The sequence below is a fragment of the Pectinophora gossypiella genome, chromosome 24, assembly GCF_024362695.1.
Source record: "Pectinophora gossypiella chromosome 24, ilPecGoss1.1, whole genome shotgun sequence".
NCBI classification, from domain to species: Eukaryota; Metazoa; Arthropoda; class Insecta; order Lepidoptera; family Gelechiidae; genus Pectinophora; species Pectinophora gossypiella.
Genome location: NC_065427.1, coordinates 3,978,019 through 4,003,389, shown reverse-complemented (window position 1 = coordinate 4,003,389; position 25,371 = coordinate 3,978,019). Strand labels below are relative to the sequence as shown.

At 40.4% G+C, this 25,371-nt stretch overlaps 2 protein-coding genes across 2 annotated transcripts in view; one reads left to right on the top strand and one right to left on the bottom strand.

Annotated features, from left to right (window-relative positions):
* Nucleotides 1-18,012, bottom strand: part of LOC126377839 (endothelin-converting enzyme homolog) — a 73,408-nt gene extending 55,396 nt beyond the window's left edge. Inside the window, exon 1 of the mRNA XM_050025806.1 lies at nt 17,965-18,012. Within this exon, the coding sequence (XP_049881763.1) occupies nt 17,965-17,997 (33 nt within the window). The 5' untranslated portion in view covers nt 17,998-18,012. The remainder of the gene's footprint in view (nt 1-17,964) is intronic.
* A 568-nt stretch (nt 18,013-18,580) lies between these two features.
* Nucleotides 18,581-25,371, top strand: part of LOC126377860 (dihydropyrimidinase) — a 70,026-nt gene continuing 63,235 nt past the window's right edge. Inside the window, exon 1 of the mRNA XM_050025861.1 lies at nt 18,581-18,744. Within this exon, the coding sequence (XP_049881818.1) occupies nt 18,703-18,744 (42 nt within the window). The 5' untranslated portion in view covers nt 18,581-18,702. The remainder of the gene's footprint in view (nt 18,745-25,371) is intronic.

The window sequence follows — 25,371 nt, the reverse complement described above, 5'->3', positions numbered from 1 at the left end:
CTGAACCTTCCGAATTGAAGAGTATCTCTCAAGAAGCTGATCGATGAAATGACGAATGTCATCGTTAACGAGCAAAGTCTGACCTTTCTCTTCCTGTAAGATTTTGTTGTTTTGGGTCTCATCATGACCAGCGCTAGGCCATCTATCTGAGCTATCAACAAGCCAGGGAGGACCCGCCCACCATAACGAGTTGTGAACGAGCTCGGTTGGCATTTGACCACGAGAGGCGACATCTGCCGGATTGTCGCTAGAAGGTACATGATGCCAGTTTGCTCCGGGTATGGACTCCTGAATATGGCTGACTCGGTTGGCAACGAAGGTTTTCCATCTACAGGAAGAAGATCGAATCCAAGCTAAAGCCACAGTAGAATCGGACCACGCGTAAGTATCGGTGATCGGCAGCAATGGTAAGTACAATTCTTTGATTATTTGCAGGAGATCGGCGAGAAGGACTGCGGCACACAACTCCAGACGCGGCAGAGAGACCTTTTTCGTGGGAGCGACGCGAGACTTTGCAGCAACGAGATACACCTGAATATTTCCGTCAGGGTCACAGCAGCGCAAATATATTACAGCACCGTATCCGGATTCAGAGCTGTCTGCAAATCCATGAAGCTGACAGGACACCGGCGTCGGTGAAGCAAGACAGCGTGGAATTCTCAGGGATTTGACAGTAGGCAACTGCTCGAGCATGAGTTCCCACTGTTGAACGATTTCAGGCGGAGGTTCATCATCCCATGACACGTTGAGTATCCAAAGCTTCTGTACTAAGATTTTAGATGACAGTGTTATCGGAGACAAAAAGCCCAATGGATCGAAAATACGAGCCAACTCACTGAGGATTGTGCGGCGGGTACACCTTCGTATTTGCGGTTTAACTTCGAAAGAAAAGGTGTCACTTTGAGGATCCCAAATTAAACCAAGAACCTTTAAAGTGTGAGACTTTTCAACGTCCATCGACACTTGGTTAGTGAGGCAATGCTCCGGAGGTAAGTCGGCGAGCAGCTCAGGGCAGTTACTTGCCCACTTTCGCAGTTCCATTTGGCCTCGGCCCAAGAGGTCAATGATTTCAGATTTAGCTTGTGAGGCCTGCTGAAAGTCAGGAAAGCCGGTAACAACGTCGTCGATGTACATGTCGGATTGAACGATGGAATGTGCAAGATGGAGATCACTTTCATCCTCAGAGAGTTGCTTGACAGCACGACACGCCAGGAAGGGAGCTGAAGAAACACCGTAAGTGACGGTGTTCAAGCGGTACTCTTGAACTGGTTGCGTAGAGTCGGAGCGCCAGAAGATGCGCTGAAAATCTCGGTCCTCTTCCTGAACCAAAATTTGTCGATACATTTGACGCACGTCGGATGTGAAGACTACAGGGTGAATACGAAACCGGATAAGAATTTCCAAAATGTTCGTTTGCAATTTTGGACCGATGAGTAAAGTTTCGTTTAACGATTTGCCTGTCATGTCTTTAGCGGAGGCATCAAACACGACGCGTAACTTCGTAGTGGCACTATCAGGGCGAAGGACACAATGATGAGGTATATAATACCTCCCTTTGGTCAAGTCTACGGGCGATACGACATTCATGTGACCACTTTGGAGATAGTCATTCATGAATTCCGAGTATTGTTCTTTTAGAACCGGATTACTGTTGAGTTTACGTTCGAGCGCATGAAAACGACGGAGTGCAATATCACGTGATCCTGGAAAGGTGAGATTTTCTTTACCCTCTTTGAAAGGTAAAGCAACGGTATACCTGCCGGATGTGTCACGTGAATGCTTGTTCGAAAAGATGTCTTCACACTTCTGCTCATCAGGTGAGAGATGTGTAGATTGCGGTATAGAGTCTAACTCCCATAGCCGCTTCACCTCATTGTAGAGTTGTTCATTCGTAATAAGAAACGAATTAATCTCAGTTTCGGTATCCTTCCCGCAGCTAGCATTGCCGAGGAGAATCCAGCCGAAGACCGTGTTCAACGCAGAGGGCTGAGTAGAGCTTCCACCAACCTTTCCAGGAAGTAGAAGAGACGAGAAGACTTCAGCACCTAGGAGCACGTCGATCGGACCGGGCCTACAACAGTTAGGATCCGCGAGAGGTAAGTCGCGCAAATGCTGCCATGATGTCGCGTTCAATCGCACGTTAGGTACGTATCCGCATATATTAGGTATAGTTAATGCATCGAGATTGAACACAACCTTATCATTTAATCCGATTTTCAGCTTGACCACTCCAGACACGGAAGCCGAAGATTTGCCTAAGCCACTGATGGTTCGAGCCGAGGGAACGCAGTCAAGCCCCAAGCGATGAGCGGCGCGCTCGGTGATGAAGTGAGCCTGACTACCACAGTCGATTAAAGCTCGAAGGGAATGAAACTGGCCCGACGAATCCATGACACTGATTACAGCAGTTGAAAGGAGAACCACGGAACTGTCGCCAATACTCGTAAGCACACGGACCTGCGGAGAGTGACACGAAGCCTCTTGAGGGGTAGATACATCTTCAGCGGGATGACTGTCATCATTATGAAGAAGCGTGTGGTGTTTTTGGCGGCATTTCTGACACCTGAAAAGAGAATTGCAATCCCTGACGCCATGCGAACTCTTTAGGCAGTTGAAGCACCAATGATGATCCTTGGCGTAGTCGGCGCGAGCTTGTAACGGGAGGTTAGTGAAAGTAACACAACGTGCAATGGAATGATCCGAATTACAATATGAACACTTCACACTAACAGCGGATTGAGAAGCCGGTACGCTTGAAGGCGAAGAAACGGGCGTGGAGCTCTTGACCTGCGGCTTGGGTTGCTTGACAACCGGTTTTTCAGATTCTTTGTCAGTTTTAGACAAGAACACCGAAGTGGTAGCCTTGTGTCCTTGATTGGATTTCTTCGAGTCTAAAGTGCGGGGATTGTTGCTGCTACTACGAGCTTGAGAAGAGAAATGAGTGTCACGAACAAGGGCTTCGCATTTTGAATATAGAAAATCCTTCAACGTAGCATAACACGGTAATTCCGTTGTCGGATGAGCCTGTTCGAACTCACAGCGGGTTTTGGAATCGAGCTTAGAAAGCAACAAGTAACATAGAACAAAGTCCCATTGAGCCGTCGGCAAACCAAGTCCTTTTAATATTGTAAGATTCTCATTAAAAGTATCGAGAACACGGCGGAACTCGAGTGGTGTGTTCGCCTTAATATTGACGGCTTGCATCTCTTTCCAACACGTGAATGCTAGTTCGCGCTTATCACGATAACGCGCGACCAATGTGCGGTAGGCCTCTTCATAGTAAATACCTTGAGCGGGAAAAGTACGGATGAGTCCCAAGGCATCGCCGGATAATGTTGAGACGAGATACTGCATCTTCTCTGTATTGGAAAGAGATCCATTTTCGTGTATCAATGCATTGAATATGTCGTAATATTCGGGCCATGATTTAATGTTACCCGAAAATTTCGGTATTTCGATCTTAGGTAATTTCACAGTAGGCGCAGAAGCAGGTCGGTTAGGAGCTGTGGATTGGCTCTCGGATTTACGAGTTAACTGCGAATAAACAGCTACAATGTCAAAATACATCGAGTCGAACTGTTCACGATAACTATCTTCTTCTTCTTCGCACTTCTCGTCCAGCAAGGTAAGTATATCGCCATGGGCGTCTTCAAAACTTTCTATTAGCTTAGAAACCGACGAGTAGTGCGCGAGAAACAACTCTGTATCATCAGGCAGAGAGGTGGATTTCGCTTGCAGAGCAACATCGAGTATCTTTTTCATACGATTATAGGCTAAAGTACGTTTCCGACGGAGTGAAGGTAAGTCGTGTATGGTAGGAAACTCCTCCTGAACTGATTTAGTCATTACTTTAGGTTTAGGTATGCTAGTACGCTTAACTCGATAAGTAGCCATATTGAAACACCTATAAATCGAGCACAGACAAACGTTTATGTAAGTACAAACGCGCGCGAATACTGAAGAAACTCAAATGCACTGATAAACTGATAACGAGTTTACGATTATGAATAATACCTACACGAGAACGAGAACCTATCTAAACAAAAGGTAAGTTTACAAGAGAAGTCGGTATTAACGAGTTGAAGTCTGAGTAACACAAGTGGTGTCTCTAAAATAAACAATTGATACGAAATGAGAACATACCTATGAAACCTAACCTAAACTTTATTTGTTTCGGCCGGTGTACGGATGATATAGGTATATAACGAGTTACGATTATAGCTACGTAAATAAAGAGGTTAAGAATAAATTGTTGGTGCGAATAATGACAAGTATAATCTATATGCACCGGCTAGTTAAGAGAATTTGCACACAAACTTACTTGTCGAAACAACAATCTTTTTCTTTTACCAATTACGCACTATTTACACGAGAATATTGTTTATTTTACTAGTATAGATAACACTCAGTAACACCACTTGATTTATTAACTCAAATAAAGTGAATAATCCGCTTGAAAGACAAATAAAATACGATCTCGGACAGAATGTAAACAAACAATAACGCGACAGATTTACGGAGGTCGTTCAAGACGAGTGAGGTCTGTGCGTATGCTTGACTTTCGTAACGAGTCGGATTATACGAACAACGGCAATCCGATTTAAACAAGCTCAATTGTTATTTTTCAAATAAAATTGATATAATTCTATTGCTAAAAGATCTAGAAACAATTATTTTAATGAAGTAACACTTGTTAAATAGCAAACTGTTCGTATTTTAGCAAAAAATTACAAAAAATATTTTGCAATGTAATTGTTGGAAATTAGATGAAAGTTATGCAAATGGCGAAAGATGGCGGACGGATTTGAATGTAATTAGACAAAATAGCGTCGGTTTGAAAACTATATTTTAGAAAATGAATTAGATCAGATATGACTCTAATAAGATTAATTTAAATGGGAACCGCCTAAGTTCCCGGGTTTCGGCACCAAAAAGATGTGGCGGGACGAGAAATTTAAAACGCGTGATGGTCTCGCCAACGTCTGGGGACCAAGCGTTTCTTAATGAACACGCCTGGTTTCGGAATCTAAAGGTTCGAGAGGTCGAGATTCGGTTCCTGGCGTATATAGAATATGAGTCCTACCTGGGCTGCCACAGCAAACCGCTCCGGGGTGATGGAATTCCTCTTCAGCCGGCCGGCGCACGTATCGAGCTGAGGCTTCGAATTGGTGAACTCCAATGCAGGATCAACTTTTATCACCAATTGTTCATATAACACGTAGAATATGCTAGTTTATTAGCTTACAAGCGGATTTACGGATTAAATTAGGACAAAATAATTTATTTATAAGAGAGCGCGCACACGCGTGTCCATGGTTTTTTCTTCACTCTCGGGGCGCGGGGGGGTGGCTCCCGGTTGTCATTAGTAGGACTCATAGTGCGCTAGATGGCGCTACACGTTTAGAAACGAATCTCGACATTCAATTTCGCGGAAAAATATAAAATGAAATTATGAATACGATACAATAATTGTTGCTTGATATTTGGATCAGATTATGAATAGAATTATGTTGAGGTTGCTATGTACATTGATTGTCTTTATTTTGATCAGAATAATAATGGGTGATAAAAAAGTCTAATAAAAAGGGTCATCGTTTACATCCAAAAACAAAGATAAAAGATGCATTATGTCTGTGATCCATGAAATTAGAAGGTTAAACGAAGGCAAATTTGGATAGCGCCATATGTAATTTTTAGGGAACGTAGCCTGAAGGCTCTGTACACAATTTAAGACAACAGGCCTGAGAGTGCCCAGTTGTGCGCGAACCTTGGCTCAGGGCGTCGTCTGAGTGGCTACCACCCAACTGAAGTAAATTTAGGCCTGATTTGACAGACGGAAAGAGAAATACTGAGAACCATAATACGCGATACCACTGTAGCAGACTGCAAACTCTTCACATACTGGCATCCTATTTTTACCGCCAATCATTTTTTTCAAAATTCTCTTCCATTTCACAATTTCTTTTATTCTGCTCTGACTCATTACATCCTCGACCTTGACAAGAGTAACATCTATATTGCTTATCTGTGGCCGTGTCGACTATCTTTAACTGTGATCTACGTGTCCATTGCATATTATTTTCTTTATATTGTATTCTATATAGTATCGTTCAACTGTGACTTTAAGTTCCTGTTTGTGAAGTGCTATTAATAAACTGTTTACTGTTCGACTCCTGTCTTACTACTACTACCTTCTACTTCTTCCTGCTACTCTGCCGGAAAGTCGGAACTCCGGGTCTCCACCTCCACCCATCGTGCCGCACCACTATCAGGGACACCAAGTCCCTTTCGTGTCTCTGACCTCAATCCCATAGGAATAATACTCCCATTTTCTGTACATGAAAGGTATCAATATGAAACAGGACTCAGATAAGAAAATTACATAGTTGGTCGACAAAACAAGTAGTCACAATGTCCTTGGTCTCTGCTGATAAAATTAAGGTTGGGGATTATAAGCTCGAGTTATGCTATGTACATGTGCATTATAAGTATTATAATTAGCCTAGCCTCACCTAGGTCAAGTGTAGAATGTTACCAGGTGCGCACTAAGGGTTTGTGGGCCACTTTGTATACATTGGGCCAAGGTGTTGGGCCAGCATCTTGGAGCCAATGTGTACAACTTCACGCTTATTGACAATGATGCTATTCGGACAACCAGCAGCTTAATTTGTCAGGACTAAAACTAACTCTATCTCTTTCTTGCACTTATTGGAAGTGAAAGACGGAACGACTTTAAAAGCTGACAAAATGAAATTAGTTTAAGTTTGTGCGCACCAGAATTGCTAGATTGGTAGAAAGTTCCCACTTTTACATTTAATTTTCTAACCAATGAGGGACTTTCCAGGCTACGTTCACCAAAAACAATATAGATGGCGTTGTACATCTTTCACGTGATAATAACCTATTTTCTCATTACTCGGGTGCATAATTATTCCAAAATAGAATGTAATGGCAGAAGCATATATAAAAATAATTGTTGCTTGATATTTGGATTACATTATGTATAGAATTATGTTGCTACCTATATTGCTTCCCTTTATTTTGATCAGAATAATAATGGACGTTATTGTGCCTACACTATTACGTCGTCATTTATGTCCAAAAATAAAGATAAAAGATGCGTAAGTCTGTTATCCATGAAATTAGAAGGCTAAATGAAGGAAAATCTGAGCAGCGCCATCTATATTGTTTTCGAGGAACGTAGCCTGGATTGTTCCTCATTGTATCTATTTGTGGTAGAGGCCTAGGCTATGCTTAAATTCAGCTCTGCCAGGATGCCCATAAAAGTTGTATAATGCGAGACCTTTCCTTAAAAGTATGGGTACTTGCATTGATGTCTTGTTTATTAACGTTTAAGGATCAAGATTAATTTATTGTCACCCTATAAGGACACCACATAAGCGGCTTTTTACAAATAAATAAATGATAAATATGTAAAGGAAAAAATGTATAAACATTGCAACATTTTAGAGTGATTTTAGTCTCTTGCATACTTTTTCCCTAACGCTAAAGACTTAATAAGTACCTAAGGTTTAAATTAAACGGAAAAAGACGAAGAATCCTTTGGGGGAAAGCTCGGCGAAGTATTAATACTTAGATTACCTTGCGATGGTCTTCTGATGGTACTTCTGAATACCCCAATGGTATACTCGTATAGTCTTGTGACTTAGTGTTTACCTACATTATAGTTCCGGCAAAAATATCAACGTCTACATTTCCTTACTTTCTTGAGGACTAAGTTTACAGATACAAGTATCTTGTCGTACTATTGTTATTCAAGTAGTTATATTCGCACTTGTCACATGCAGACAGCCCTTTCACATCACCTACAAGTTACAAGAGGACAAACAAGCTAGTTGAATTACCAACAAAGTATTTCCTTGGCTTTATACTGAAACCTCCTTCTCTCTTGTGTAAGGTGTGAGGTGAGGTCAATGACCGAGCTTATCAAGACTGGGGTCAGGGTTACTATTGAGCCGCCAAAGGCTCCTGACATGGTTTGTGTAACGACTACATACTTATATCTAAGTAAATAGTAACTAAACATCTTACTTTTAAACGATCATTATCGATTGGTTACCCCAATTTTCACAAGGTCCGCTTACTTAACCTGAAGATTTGACAGGTGCGGTTTTTTACAGAAGCGACTGCCTGTCTGACCTTCAGGGAAAACCAGCCCAATACAGGTTAGGTCACACACCTCCGAAAATTTCCTCACGATGTTTTCCTTCATCGTAATCATTTATGATCCAAACATCATAATGATTACGATGATATGATCCAATCATTGGTTTAGGCCTGTGCTGGACCTGCGACCTCAAAGTGAGAGGCAAGCGTTCTACCAACTGGGCTACCACTCCGCCAATTCGTCTTCCGCCAATGTCCTCATCGGGAATCTAATCCGATCGTGAGCCCAACGCTTTCACCACTAGACCATGGAGACTAAAACCACATTGATATTTCATTTCCAATCAATAACTGACTCAATATAAATCCATTGTAACATTCAGGATCAATATAAGATAAACCTTTGAATAAATAAATCAAATAAAAGCCCTTCCAATGAATATTAAAAGTGCCTGATAGCAGCGATCGATAGCTGTATGGAGACAGGACAAACAGATAATGTTTCCGGCCTGATCTTTCTGTATTTAATATTTTATGGAATTTTCCGTGTTGTGAAAATGAATTGCGTGCAAAGTTCGAGTGGACATGTTTACTTGAATCATAGAATAATACTACGTATAGAACGGGATCTCTCTGCCCGCACCGATTCGTATCGGGCGCCGACCTCAACCCTAAAAAAATAATCAAGCTGTCCTTAACGTTTTAACGAGAAACGCGACGAGAAAGGTCAACTCGTGTAAACACAATTTCTGTGGCAACTCAAATTAGATTATCCTTAGTAACAAGAATATTAAAGTAGGCAGACGAATATCCTTAAAAGAAATGGTTGAAATTCAAAGGACTGTGGAATGTTATTTACCTTGCATTTTTTAAATCTAAAGCCGCTCAAAGTGCATCGCACATCAGCATCATTTCCCTGGCGATATTTTATGCAGTTGATTCAGGCCAGGTAATGCTAATTACGACATCGGTGTGCGATAGGGTAGGTTATTTTAGTAGTGTCACTTTATTATATGTCCAGTAACTAGTATAAGAGAAGGTGCAGGACGTGTCGTATCGGGAGGTGAAAGTTTTGGCGGGAAGAAGAGGAATGGCGATTATTCCACCGACAAGAGCACAGCTCTTAATAAATAGAGAGAGAGAGAGAGAGAGAGAGAGAGCGAGAGAGAGAGAGAGAGAACGGAAAGAAAGGGGAAGGTCACTGACTGACCGTCTCACTCACTCATCACAAAAGCTCAGAAAGTACAAGTGCTAGGAGCACTGGCGGCCCTAGCAAAATATTTAGCGGGCGCGAGACCTCAAAATGGCACTCCTCAGCCCCTTAAAATACAAAAGTACCAGCCCCTTAAAATAAAAACTTAGTGCTCGCCAAATAGGGTCTGGAATTGAATGTAGGCCTGCAGCCTTAAATGAGGTAAATTCATATCCACGTCAAAAAAAATGCTACAATAATAAGAGTGGTCTACACAAGCGCTAAGTTGAAGCGGGGTCTGCCTAGATCACCACAGTATGGTCTCCGACTAGAGACAGACGCAAGCGTGGCAGACCGAGGCGGAGTTGGAGCGACGACTTGATTGCTTTCCTGGAAGGCTGGCCGGAGGAAGCACTGGAAAGAGAGTCCTGGAAGAAATGGAGGGACGCCTTTGCCCAGCAGTGGGACACTTTAGGCTAGATAAGAATAAGAGTGTCAAGCAAGTTAATAATTTTGTATTAAAACGTTGGTTAAGTAACTAAAAGCGTTACGTAATACTATCGTGTATTTGCAACGAACATTTTCGGTCTAACTTGGTTAGGTTTCCGTAGTTTGGTTATCGACCGACGAAATTTCGTATGCATTGGAAGGCAGACTACAGTTTATTTGAATTTCAGAGTAGCCAATGACACTACTTATTAAAATAGATCACGTTGGAAATTGTTTCATTGTACCTAACGAGGGATTTTCCAGGCTACGTTTCCCAACAAAAATAAAGATGGCCCTGTACAAATTTTCCTTCGTTTAACCTTCTAATTTCATGGATAACAGACATATGCACCTTTGCCTTTGTTTTTGGGTATAAATAATGACCCTTGTCGTACTGACCCGAGGAGCTCGGTGGCGCAGCGGTAAACGCGCTCGGTCTGCGATTGTTGAAGTTAAGCAACTTTCGCAAAGGCCGGTCATAGGATAGGTGACCACAAAAAAAATGTTTTCATCGCGAGCTCTTCCGTGCTTCGGAAGACACGTTAAGCCGTTGGTCCCGGCTGCATTAGCAGTCGTTAATAACCATCAATCCGCACTGGGCCCGTGTGATGGTTTAAGGCCCGATCTCCCTATCCATCTTAGGGAAGGCTCGTGCCCCAGCAGTGGGGACGTTAATGGGATGGTGATGATGATGAATGACCCTTGTAATCACCCAGGCAAGATACATTTTCCACCCATTATTATTCTAATCAAGATTAGGAGAAGCAATATACGTATTCGATCCAAATATCAAGCAACAATTGCAATCAGAATATAGGTAATTATCACATTAAATCTGGACAATGCCATCTCAATTTTTTTTGAGGAACGCACTCAGGAAATTCCCTCATTGAAATAAACGATCGACATCATTGGGTGTTCAAGTAGACTAATTTGTGTAGGTATGTCTGTCACCAATATGTTATCGTTTGACCATGATTTTGTGATCGATATTTCTGGAATTCATGAAATAAGAAGGATAATGAAGGCAACGTTGTACAGCGCAAGCTATATTTTGTTTTGGGGAACGTGGCTTGGAAGGTGCTCATTATCTATGATCCCCAGATACGCCACAAGAGCTGCACGCGCCGAAGTTATAGCATTTTAAAAATCTTGTATGAAATCGTATGCAACAGTGCGCACCAACTGCGCCGCACCGCCCGCATTTTGCTGCAAAATACGATGACTTCGGCGCGTGTGGCTCCTGCGGCGCGCCTAGATTCGAGCGCCAATATCACCCTCGAGTCTTTTGTCAAGTAGGAACACTGAATCTGTTGAATCGGCCGTTTGATGAAACGAACGCACTTCCATATTTGAAACAACTTGATGTGAATTGTTTATCGTAGTCCTTTCCCTAGACAACTGATGTATTGTTCTGCGATTTTTTATTTTTAAATTATTTGCAGTACAGTTTCATTTCCGACTTTTTACTTGGCTCATTTCTGCCGAAATTCCAAATTACCGCAAAAAGCTTTCCGACAACACAGATTATGCTGCTTATCATTTCTGACACATTATACCTACCTGACCTATCTATGTATAGGTAGCATTGTTTTTTATTATTGTTAGTACGTAAGAGATTAGGTAGGTAATTGTTAACAAAATAGTCACGGTAGACACATGGACTAGTTTCCTGTGTACAACTTCACGCTTATTGACAATGATGCTATTCGGACAACCAGCAGCTTAATTTGTCAGGACTAAAACTAACTCTATCTCTTTCTTGCACTTATTGGAAGTGAAAGACGGAACGACTTTAAAAGCTGACAAAATGAAATTAGTTTAAGTTTGTGCGCACCAGAATTGCTAGATTGGTAGAAAGTTCCCACTTTTACATTTAATTTTCTAACCAATGAGGGACTTTCCAGGCTACGTTCACCAAAAACAATATAGATGGCGTTGTACATCTTTCACGTGATAATAACCTATTTTCTCATTACTCGGGTGCATAATTATTCCAAAATAGAATGTAATGGCAGAAGCATATATAAAAATAATTGTTGCTTGATATTTGGATTACATTATGTATAGAATTATGTTGCTACCTATATTGCTTCCCTTTATTTTGATCAGAATAATAATGGACGTTATTGTGCCTACACTATTACGTCGTCATTTATGTCCAAAAATAAAGATAAAAGATGCGTAAGTCTGTTATCCATGAAATTAGAAGGCTAAATGAAGGAAAATCTGAGCAGCGCCATCTATATTGTTTTCGAGGAACGTAGCCTGGATTGTTCCTCATTGTATCTATTTGTGGTAGAGGCCTAGGCTATGCTTAAATTCAGCTCTGCCAGGATGCCCATAAAAGTTGTATAATGCGAGACCTTTCCTTAAAAGTATGGGTACTTGCATTGATGTCTTGTTTATTAACGTTTAAGGATCAAGATTAATTTATTGTCACCCTATAAGGACACCACATAAGCGGCTTTTTACAAATAAATAAATGATAAATATGTAAAGGAAAAAATGTATAAACATTGCAACATTTTAGAGTGATTTTAGTCTCTTGCATACTTTTTCCCTAACGCTAAAGACTTAATAAGTACCTAAGGTTTAAATTAAACGGAAAAAGACGAAGAATCCTTTGGGGGAAAGCTCGGCGAAGTATTAATACTTAGATTACCTTGCGATGGTCTTCTGATGGTACTTCTGAATACCCCAATGGTATACTCGTATAGTCTTGTGACTTAGTGTTTACCTACATTATAGTTCCGGCAAAAATATCAACGTCTACATTTCCTTACTTTCTTGAGGACTAAGTTTACAGATACAAGTATCTTGTCGTACTATTGTTATTCAAGTAGTTATATTCGCACTTGTCACATGCAGACAGCCCTTTCACATCACCTACAAGTTACAAGAGGACAAACAAGCTAGTTGAATTACCAACAAAGTATTTCCTTGGCTTTATACTGAAACCTCCTTCTCTCTTGTGTAAGGTGTGAGGTGAGGTCAATGACCGAGCTTATCAAGACTGGGGTCAGGGTTACTATTGAGCCGCCAAAGGCTCCTGACATGGTTTGTGTAACGACTACATACTTATATCTAAGTAAATAGTAACTAAACATCTTACTTTTAAACGATCATTATCGATTGGTTACCCCAATTTTCACAAGGTCCGCTTACTTAACCTGAAGATTTGACAGGTGCGGTTTTTTACAGAAGCGACTGCCTGTCTGACCTTCAGGGAAAACCAGCCCAATACAGGTTAGGTCACACACCTCCGAAAATTTCCTCACGATGTTTTCCTTCATCGTAATCATTTATGATCCAAACATCATAATGATTACGATGATATGATCCAATCATTGGTTTAGGCCTGTGCTGGACCTGCGACCTCAAAGTGAGAGGCAAGCGTTCTACCAACTGGGCTACCACTCCGCCAATTCGTCTTCCGCCAATGTCCTCATCGGGAATCTAATCCGATCGTGAGCCCAACGCTTTCACCACTAGACCATGGAGACTAAAACCACATTGATATTTCATTTCCAATCAATAACTGACTCAATATAAATCCATTGTAACATTCAGGATCAATATAAGATAAACCTTTGAATAAATAAATCAAATAAAAGCCCTTCCAATGAATATTAAAAGTGCCTGATAGCAGCGATCGATAGCTGTATGGAGACAGGACAAACAGATAATGTTTCCGGCCTGATCTTTCTGTATTTAATATTTTATGGAATTTTCCGTGTTGTGAAAATGAATTGCGTGCAAAGTTCGAGTGGACATGTTTACTTGAATCATAGAATAATACTACGTATAGAACGGGATCTCTCTGCCCGCACCGATTCGTATCGGGCGCCGACCTCAACCCTAAAAAAATAATCAAGCTGTCCTTAACGTTTTAACGAGAAACGCGACGAGAAAGGTCAACTCGTGTAAACACAATTTCTGTGGCAACTCAAATTAGATTATCCTTAGTAACAAGAATATTAAAGTAGGCAGACGAATATCCTTAAAAGAAATGGTTGAAATTCAAAGGACTGTGGAATGTTATTTACCTTGCATTTTTTAAATCTAAAGCCGCTCAAAGTGCATCGCACATCAGCATCATTTCCCTGGCGATATTTTATGCAGTTGATTCAGGCCAGGTAATGCTAATTACGACATCGGTGTGCGATAGGGTAGGTTATTTTAGTAGTGTCACTTTATTATATGTCCAGTAACTAGTATAAGAGAAGGTGCAGGACGTGTCGTATCGGGAGGTGAAAGTTTTGGCGGGAAGAAGAGGAATGGCGATTATTCCACCGACAAGAGCACAGCTCTTAATAAATAGAGAGAGAGAGAGAGAGAGAGAGAGAGAGCGAGAGAGAGAGAGAGAGAACGGAAAGAAAGGGGAAGGTCACTGACTGACCGTCTCACTCACTCATCACAAAAGCTCAGAAAGTACAAGTGCTAGGAGCACTGGCGGCCCTAGCAAAATATTTAGCGGGCGCGAGACCTCAAAATGGCACTCCTCAGCCCCTTAAAATACAAAAGTACCAGCCCCTTAAAATAAAAACTTAGTGCTCGCCAAATAGGGTCTGGAATTGAATGTAGGCCTGCAGCCTTAAATGAGGTAAATTCATATCCACGTCAAAAAAAATGCTACAATAATAAGAGTGGTCTACACAAGCGCTAAGTTGAAGCGGGGTCTGCCTAGATCACCACAGTATGGTCTCCGACTAGAGACAGACGCAAGCGTGGCAGACCGAGGCGGAGTTGGAGCGACGACTTGATTGCTTTCCTGGAAGGCTGGCCGGAGGAAGCACTGGAAAGAGAGTCCTGGAAGAAATGGAGGGACGCCTTTGCCCAGCAGTGGGACACTTTAGGCTAGATAAGAATAAGAGTGTCAAGCAAGTTAATAATTTTGTATTAAAACGTTGGTTAAGTAACTAAAAGCGTTACGTAATACTATCGTGTATTTGCAACGAACATTTTCGGTCTAACTTGGTTAGGTTTCCGTAGTTTGGTTATCGACCGACGAAATTTCGTATGCATTGGAAGGCAGACTACAGTTTATTTGAATTTCAGAGTAGCCAATGACACTACTTATTAAAATAGATCACGTTGGAAATTGTTTCATTGTACCTAACGAGGGATTTTCCAGGCTACGTTTCCCAACAAAAATAAAGATGGCCCTGTACAAATTTTCCTTCGTTTAACCTTCTAATTTCATGGATAACAGACATATGCACCTTTGCCTTTGTTTTTGGGTATAAATAATGACCCTTGTCGTACTGACCCGAGGAGCTCGGTGGCGCAGCGGTAAACGCGCTCGGTCTGCGATTGTTGAAGTTAAGCAACTTTCGCAAAGGCCGGTCATAGGATAGGTGACCACAAAAAAAATGTTTTCATCGCGAGCTCTTCCGTGCTTCGGAAGACACGTTAAGCCGTTGGTCCCGGCTGCATTAGCAGTCGTTAATAACCATCAATACGCACTGGGCCCGTGTGATGGTTTAAGGCCCGATCTCCCTATCCATCTTAGGGAAGGCTCGTGCCCCAGCAGTGGGGACGTTAATGGGATGGTGATGATGATGAATGACCCTTGTAATCACCCAGGCAAGATACATTTTCCACCCATTATTATTCTAATCAAGATTAGGAGAAGCAATATACGTATTCGATCCAAATATCAAGCAACAATTGCAATCAGAATATAGGTAATTATCACATTAAATCTGGACAATGCCATCTCAATTTTTTTTGAGGAACGCACTGAGGAAATTCCCTCATTGAAATAAACGATCGACATCATTGGGTGTTCAAGTAGACTAATTTGTGTAGGTATGTCTGTCACCAATATGTTATCGTTTGACCATGATTTTGTGATCGATATTTCTGGAATTCATGAAATAAGAAGGATAATGAAGGCAACGTTGTACAGCGCAAGCTATATTTTGTTTTGGGGAACGTGGCTTGGAAGGTGCTCATTATCTATGATCCCCAGATACGCCACAAGAGCTGCACGCGCCGAAGTTATAGCATTTTAAAAATCTTGTATGAAATCGTATGCAACAGTGCGCACCAACTGCGCCGCACCGCCCGCATTTTGCTGCAAAATACGATGACTTCGGCGCGTGTGGCTCCTGCGGCGCGCCTAGATTCGAGCGCCAATATCACCCTCGAGTCTTTTGTCAAGTAGGAACACTGAATCTGTTGAATCGGCCGTTTGATGAAACGAACGCACTTCCATATTTGAAACAACTTGATGTGAATTGTTTATCGTAGTCCTTTCCCTAGACAACTGATGTATTGTTCTGCGATTTTTTATTTTTAAATTATTTGCAGTACAGTTTCATTTCCGACTTTTTACTTGGCTCATTTCTGCCGAAATTCCAAATTACCGCAAAAAGCTTTCCGACAACACAGATTATGCTGCTTATCATTTCTGACACATTATACCTACCTGACCTATCTATGTATAGGTAGCATTGTTTTTTATTATTGTTAGTACGTAAGAGATTAGGTAGGTAATTGTTAACAAAATAGTCACGGTAGACACATGGACTAGTTTCCGAAATAAATATTTTGAATTTGAAAGCTGGTTGGTAACGTAAAGCAGCGTAAGGGTAAACATTAAAAAAATGTGCCTGTTAATGGTCTTCATGATTTTTAAGTCCATCCACTTGTTTGAAGCATGAAACCATGAATTTAAAATGTGTAATGTCTTTATAATGACATTGCAAGGTGAAGGTGATTTTAAACCGCTGAAAATGCCGCATAAAAAAGTCTGTTTTAAGAAAAACTAAAACGTCGAAGTAATTTTGCGATTATAATTCTGAATAACAAACAAAAGATAAGTAGGTAGGTAGCTACTATGTATAGTTTGAATATGTCATTGCTCTTTTTGAGGGTTCAGTAGTAAAGGGTGAAAAACGGGACCCTATTCCTAAGACTGCTGTCTGTCTGTCCGTCCGTCTGCCTGTCACCAGGCGGTTCTTGTGATACAACAAAAACCGCGATAGCTAGACAGTTGAAATTTTCACAAATTAGGTACGTACGGTCACGAGAATTAATATGTATGTAAGTATACACTTTGGTACCATGTCACATTAACTTTTTTGACAAATTGAACTGTAAGTCTCACTAAATCTCAAATAGGTATGTTAGTGCGACAGAGTCCTAAAGTGGGTACCTATTTCTGTTGCCGCTATAACAACAAATAGGTACTAAAAATAAAATAAAAAGGGGGCTCCCATGCAACAAACACGATTTTTTGGCCTTTTTTCGTCGACATCAATATCAATACCTACAGTAGGTAGGGACCTAGTTACCTGGTGTTTACCTAGTCAATGGTACGGAACCCTCCGTACGCGAGACCGACTTCTATGCCGGTTTTCTCTTCATAGTAAGTAGCTAGCCACGTAAACAAGTACCTAGTGCGTGTTTGGGTATACAGTATACACAGTATCCCCGAAATAAGCAAATAATTGATAAGTACTTTTATCAGTAGAGTTACTAGTTATAATAAATAGGATTCATGTAGGTTACACATAACACATTATGTTAATAACTGATTAGGTACTTATTATGTAGGTACCTACCTACCTACCTATAATGTTAGTAACCAAACAAAGTTATCGAATGAAACAAGTTCATTTGCAACTTAAAAAAACAAAGGCATACCTATCACAAGAATATTTTGTTTGACAATTTATGCTACGGCGAAGTAACGAAAATCTGAAAAACAAAGAATTTGCTACTATCTAGGTAGGTACATAGTAGGTAGGTACTTCATTATTGACAAACATGCTTATTTTTATTACGATTTTATGGGAAAAGGGCTCGATACGTAGTAATTAAACGACCTATCTTATACATTTTGTTAAAATTGCACGTGCTTTACAAGTAAAAACTAAATACCTAAAGCTCCGAAAATGTCCCAGCACAATAGCATTCATTTTGTGCGGCCGAGTCTACACTTTCATGTTTCGATAACATTATGCTTAGGTACTATCTGAAAAACTGTCCCATTTTCTGTATAAAAGTTTTGTAACAGATTATTTTCTACGCAGTAAAGCATAAAAGAAAGCTGCCATAACCCTCTACTATAAAGAAACTTATAAATCTTCTATTTTTACAGCAAAGCTCAAGTTATAAAAGCGCGGTTTATGAAAATAATTTACCGTTATTCCTGGCTTCAGATGTAACGTGGGCATGGATGCAATTTAATAAACACACACTTCACCTCACATTGATGATTTTATAAATAAAATAAGATCTTTTCAACAAATACGAGTAATAAAACGGGCGCGAAAAATCGGCAGCCCCCGACGCATGGTTCGTTCGATTGAAATGTTTTGATTGGGCTAGGTTGGGCTTTCTTCATAATGATCGAATTTGCGCTTACTCGGACAGCGCTATCTATCGACAATTTTCGTAACTTTTTTACGCACGCGCTTAACACAAATGAAAACGTACTTCTTACTGTTTTAATTATTTACATCTTGAAAATAAAATTGGTTATGATGCTTTCAAAATAATTTGAAGAATATTATTCTATCCTTTAGAGATTTACAATTATCAGTATCAGTAAATGTGAAACGAATTAAAAAGTTGCTGAACTCCTGTTACACAACTTACGCCATCTAGTAGTTATCTAAGGAACTACTACCATGTCAAGTGAATGAGCGGACATGTTCTTTCTTTTTCTCAACACCCAATCAGGGCAAGGGCATGATTCTACGCATGCGTACTGGAGGGGAGAGCGTAGTAAACTCAATGAAAGAAAAATAATCAGTAGGCGTTTGCCGATAGTGTATATCGTTGTGTCAGTGTTACATTTTGCGAAATAAAGCCGGCCGCCTACGCGTGTTAAAAATAATATTTTGTGTTAGTGAAATCAGTGTTTGGATTTGAAGAATATGTCGAACGCACCGGTGAAAAAAGTGCCCATTCACTTGCAGGTAAGGGTCTTACTTGCACCTGTTGTTATCGTTGGCCGTTTGCAATAAAAAAATGTTTTTCGAGTTTGAATTTTAAACGGGCCTCATTGGGGCGCGTGCGGATTTCTCATTTTTAACTGAATGTTTGAGAGAATCCTTTGCCAATTTTCGTGTGTGGTGACCTAAATGTCGTCAGTTATAGTTTGCCGGTTGCGAAAAGTAGGTAGGTACGTTACAAATAGAATGACCGCACTCTTAAGATTAAGGTGGATTGCTCAACATCTTTGCCGAAATACTCGCCTGTACTGTTAATTTTTTATGGTTTCTGCTATCATAGTGATAAAAAGTATTGTTTATAACTTGCCGGTAGGTGTGTTTCTTACATTATCAAGTTTCATTCTTACCTACATGGTTACTTTATAAATAGACGTAGGTAGGTAATAAAATAACCATCAGATTTTTGTACCCATGAACTGAACTGTTGGATAGTTACTTGTGCCTACTATGCGGTGGTACCTACCTACCACTTTGTACCCTGGAAGTCACATTTTACCCTTCGTCAATATGTTAGGTACGTGTATGCCTTTATTCTTTCCCTAAATTGACATTTATTACTAAAAGTAGGCTCGAAACATCCCGAAATTCTGCAACAAAATTTGGGTCAATGATCTTTGTCCCTTACCTTCATCCCATCTCGGTGAATGACCTCAAAAAGCCTATAGGCAGCTATAGGCTAAGTGCGAAGGAACGTGACATGCGCAATGGTTTCCGGGACTCGGATATAATGGAAGTGGGCTTAAATATTGTAGAAATATCTACTTGTAGTTGTACTGAATATCGCTAGGGAAGTAGGGGCATGGTCTAGGTACCTAGGTAGGTATGTAGGCAGTTTTTTTTTTGCAAAACTTGCTAACGGGAACCCTGTCCTTTGTAGGGATAGCTTGCGATGGGTTGTTTTGCATAGTTTTAACCTATAACAAAAGGATAGTTCTTTTTCTGTTTTAAAGCACGTAATATTTTCGCAATAAGTAGGTATCTTCGATTCATAATAAATATACCAAGTACGAAGTAGGTAGGTATTATTATTTTTCTATGATATAGGTACCTATCAGAGAAGTGTAAAAAACCTAGATTTCTTAGAAGGTAGGCTCGCATTTGATCACATTCTCACCCGATGTTAAGTTACGTTGTGGTCTAGGGTGATTACGCTTACCTAGCAAATGCCTATTAAAACAAGAAAGCATTTTATACACAAGGGCAATAAGGTTTCTTCAATACAAATAGGTAGTACCTATACCTAGTACCTACCTATTGGGGAAAAGTGGCAGTATGAAGTATACACTTCCGTCTACCCCTTTAGGGATAGGTAGGTACTATGTTAAGTAACAGAACATAAGTATGTTACCTATCAGTAGATTATAACGTGTATTACATTGATATTAGTAAAGTTACTTGAAATTCCCGATCCAATAGACAGCGCACATTCGGAATAGGTATGTCCGACTAATACAGATCGATGGGCGAGAGATAGACATGATAGGTACCTACGAATCAGCTTCCCCCGCCCTTAAACCGAGACTAAGAAGTTTAGGATGCCTACCTATCTGGAAACATGGTTTGGTTACATAGGTAGGTTATATAGGTTAACGGCCTCCGTGGTCCAGCGGTTGAGCGTTGGGGGACATATCACAAAAATCACTTAATGATCCCTAGTTTAATTAGTACATTACAGGCTGATCACCCGATTGTCCAAAAAGTAAGATGATCCGTGATTCGGAAGGCACGTTAAGCCGTTGGTCCCGGTTACTACTTATTGATGTTAGTAAGTAGTCGTTACAAGAGCCATGTCAGGGAACTTTGACGGCTCAATAATAACCCTGACACCAGGGTTGATGAGGTTGGTAATTCACCTCACAACCCACACGATAGAAGAGAAGAGAGGTAGGTTATATTATAGAGTGTAGTGTAGATATCTTAGTGGAGATACCTACTTAAGTAGGTGGGTACCTATAAGGTTTAATTTTATGTTTTGAAAAACGAAAAGACCTAGCAAATTGCTGGAGATTTTTGTTACAACTTCTAATTACCTAGGTACCTAGTTCTAAACTTTATACCTACCTAATTGTGCAGCGGAGTCATCATCATTATCTCATAGCATTATCCCGTTTTTCACACAGTCCGCTTGCCTAAACTGAAGATTTGACAGGTCCGGAAGTAGGTTTAGATTAATCCTTTTAATTATTTTATCTTACCTATTGTACCTATTTGACTTTTGTGGTTGCTGTTACTTCAGGATATGTGCTAGATCCGGAAATAAAAGTATTTTTTTTATTATTAAATAAGTTGACGGCAAACTTCGTTACTAAATTGCGTGTGTGTTTATTTTTTATTTATTTAGGTCAGTACCCACGCTGAGACTTTAAATGAGAATTCTGAAAGCATTTTCTTACATACATAAACTCACATAAGTAATCAGATGCCAACTTGTAGCCAGTTTTGATACGAACTCCTAGGTGGAACTTAATTCTTCTTCTCTCGTTCATGTGGGGCCAACGATTGATCGCATCAACCCTGGTGTCAGGGTTACTATTACGCCGCCAAAGGCCCCTGACATGGCTCATGTAACGACTACATACTTAAGTAAAAAGTATCCGGGACCGACTTTGCTTAACGTGCCGTCCGAAGCTAGGATCATTTTACTTTCGGACAATAAGGTGATCAACATCCAAAGTCCTATCCAAACTAGGGATCAGTAAGTGTTTTGTGTCCCCATCGGGATTCGAACCTTGACCCTTCACGATCCGGATCGTGAGCCCTACGCTCAACCACTAGATTGCAAAGGCCGTAAATCGAACCAAACTGACAATAAAACGTCATGATAGGTACACCTCCAATCGATAAAAAAGTAGCCAGGACCGACTGCTTAACGTGCTCTCCGAAGCTAGGATTATTTTACTTTCGGACAATATCCTATCCAAACTAGGGATCAGGTTCAGAATTTTTGTGATATGTCCCCATCGGGATTCGAACCTTGACCTTCACGATCCGGATCGTGAGCCCTACGCTCAACCACTGGATCGCAGAGGCCGTAAATCGAACCGAACTGTACGCCTCCAGACGATGCATCATCACCTTAGTATTTGACAGGTCCGGTTTTTTACAGAAGCAACTGCCTGGCTGATATACCAACCCGAAGGGTAAACCAGCCCAATATAAGTTAGGTCGCATACCTCCGAAACAGATACCTGTAGTCCAGACATCAGAATCTTTTAAAGGAAACGTTTCAGACAGACTGTTGACCTATGTGGAGAGTTAACCAGTTAGGTAAACTGGAGTTATGGCAATTGCTTCTGACCTTGGGAGGCCAATCGCGATAACGCATACAACGTTGTTATCGAATTGAATACTAACACCGAAACTATCAATCTTCTGTTTTACAGCTTTTAACTCGAGGTGAATTACAGTTAGGAAATATCTTAAGAATTTTAGTCGAGATACTTTTGTTGTGTTTAATTTTTAACCCCCGACGCAAAAACGACGGGGTGTTATAAGTTTGACGTGTCTGTGTAAATGTGTATGTGTCTGTCTGTGGCATCGTAGTTCCCAAACGGATGATCCGATTTTAATGCTGCTTTTTTGTTTGAAAGGTATATCAGTCGAGAGTGTTCTTAGCCATGTTTGGTGGAAATCGGTTCAGGTCTTCAAGGTCATCAGGTCGTTTGTTAAGTGTGATAGGAATGTTACACGCTCAGTTTGCTTGCAAGCATATGTGGGATAAGTTATTTTTTGCTGTTTATAGGGTTTAGCATTTATAACCTTTTGTCATAATAATTGAGTACTTTTTTTTGGTCGGAGGTTTTTAAAGATTTTAAATTAATGTTATTGTAATAAATGAATTCACTACTCTACTGGACTCAGCTGAGAGCATAGAATAACGAAAAACACACGTGTGATTCCGATAATGTTCTAAGTCTCTATGGGCCATAACTAGCCGAGACGCTATGTCTATGTTATCGGCGACTGTCGCCAACAATTGGTATTGAAATGTGTAGCAGGTAACGCACTTGGCGACGCTCTAGCAATGACGCGATTTCAATATAATTTAGTAAGCGTCGCGTCGTAGCCATGATCTCGGTGAGGCTATAATGCCTTATAGTTCTGGCCATCCCTATAATAAAGCTGCCATGTGTTGAGTCTACAAATCTTTGTTTACACAGATTATGAGCTAAATCTGGACGAGTATAAACCCACCACCAAAATTTCTCGAGGAGCTCGGTGGCGCAGCGGTAAACGCGCTCGGTCTGCGATTGTTGAAGTTAAGCAACTTTCGCAAAGGCCGGTCATAGGATGGGTGACCACTAAAAAAAAAAGTTTTCATCTCGAGCTCCTCCGTGCTTCGGAAGGCACGTTAAGCCGTTGGTCCCGGTTGCATTAGCAGTCGTTAATAACCACCAATCCGCACTGGGCCCGCGTGATGGTTTAAGGCCCGATCTCCCTATCCATCCATAGGGAAGGCCCGTGACCCAGCAGTGGGGACGTTAATGGGCTGATGATGATGATGACCAAAATTTTAGACGCTACAATAAAAGACGATAAAGTTCGATATGACAAAGACGTACATAATTATGTCTAAGATTTTCTTTAATATTCCTTCCTTTTAATATCTGTAACCTAGTATTATCTCGTTTTTCACAGGTTCCGCTCACCTATCCTGTAGATTTAAGAAGTTCGGCTTTTTAAAGAAGAGACTGCCTGTCTGACCTTCCAACTCGAAGGCAAACCAGCCCAGTTATTTCTCACATTGTTTTCCTTCACCGCTGAGCACGTGATAAACATGAATTCATTGGTTTAGGCCCGCGCTGAGATTCGAACGTGCAATCTCACAATGCGAGTCGTTCTTCTAACTGGGTTACCACGACTCTGTATGAATTCGAAAATAATTGTTTTAGGGCAATCATGCTGGATTTGAACCTGCGACCTCAGAATGAGAGTCAAGCGTTCTCACAACTATGCTACTACGGTTTATTTATTTATTTGTACACAATAGAATAGGCAAGAAGGAAACCACTGCCCTATTTTTCCCTAAAAAGTAGCATGGAGAATGCTACACCGACAAGAGCGTGGGCTTTAATTAGTGATGATGACACAATGGAATAGATAAAAGAGACATACAAAGCAAACAGACAGTAGAAGTAAGCATATCTCTAAGAAACGGTTCTTTTTTAACTTCATATTTATCTTACTACTAGCCCGTATCCTGCGCACCAGAGACGCGCATCTTTTGCGCATTGTGACGTAGAAGCAATCAACTATATTACTATCAAATGCAGTTCTTCTGTCGTGTGGGTTGTGAGGTGGATTTCCAACCTCATCAACCCATTTATCAGGGTTATTGCGACCCCCAAAGGCCCCTGACATGACTCATTTGCCACTTGAAATTGGTGAAATACCCAAATAGACCCAGCGAAGGTCAATCGCTTCAATTATAACATCCATAAATACGTGTACATTGGTCATTATCATGGCCGCGAAATTAGGAATTAGACGAATGTACATTAGAAGTCAGTGACCTCAAACAATCATTTACAATGTAGGCTGAACTACTATTGTTTCTTTGACTCAACTCTTTTATCACAGTCAAGTCAGTCTGCTTTTAATTTGTCAAAAGTATCTGTCACCCAATTCGGTAAGATGTCTTGCTTGATTATTTTTGAATAATTGAATGAATAACCCGGGCGAATAAAATAGACATCTCGCTCATATGCAACCCGTTTGACGTATGCTGTCAACTTAATTATGTCGGGTTATTGGCTAATATAAAATGTTGATAGGGTGTTTTAAATTCCTGCCTTAAGGTCGTAACGCCGACAGTCCCTTTAAAATCCAAACTCCATTGTTTTACTATTTTGTCTGGAAACCTTTGAATTTGACGTGTGTTCAATAAGTTTTATGCCTGTCGATTACCCGTCCCTTTCTTTTTCGTCGGATAAGAAAATGACATATAATTATAACTTAAATTAAAATAAAATTAGATGGTGTGTGCAGTCATGAGCAATATAATGTACCCACTTTAGGACTCTGTCGCACTAACATATTTGACATTTAGTGAGACTTACAGTTCAATTTGTCAAAAAAGTTAATGTGACAAGGTACCAAAGTGTCTACATATTAATGCTCGTGACCGTACTGAAATTAGCGCCATTAGGTGTCTGCTTGTATAGGTAGTATCAAATGAAATGAAATAAAATTTATTGTAGTAAATATGGTCAAACATAGTGAAGGAAATAAACAAACTATAAAAAAAATAGTAAAAATATAAAAAAAACAACAAATCAAACCAACCAAAAAAAATCTTAGAAAATGACTTAAAAATCTGAGAAGCGAAACGAAAGTGATGCACTAAAATATTTTCATAAGCGCACACGTGATGTGTAACTGTGTTTTTGCAAAAAAACACAACGGATCGTCACGGCATTTTGCGTTCAAGACATAGAAACCCAACTGCGATATTTATTGCTTCTAAATGAGATTTGCCGTGCTCCGGAGCGCTCGTAAAATGGTCTGTCCCGGTTCTTAACTTGTCAAGCGTCTAGACAAGATGGAAGCTCTTATTCCCCTTTTAACATAGCATTATTATGATTAGAATGA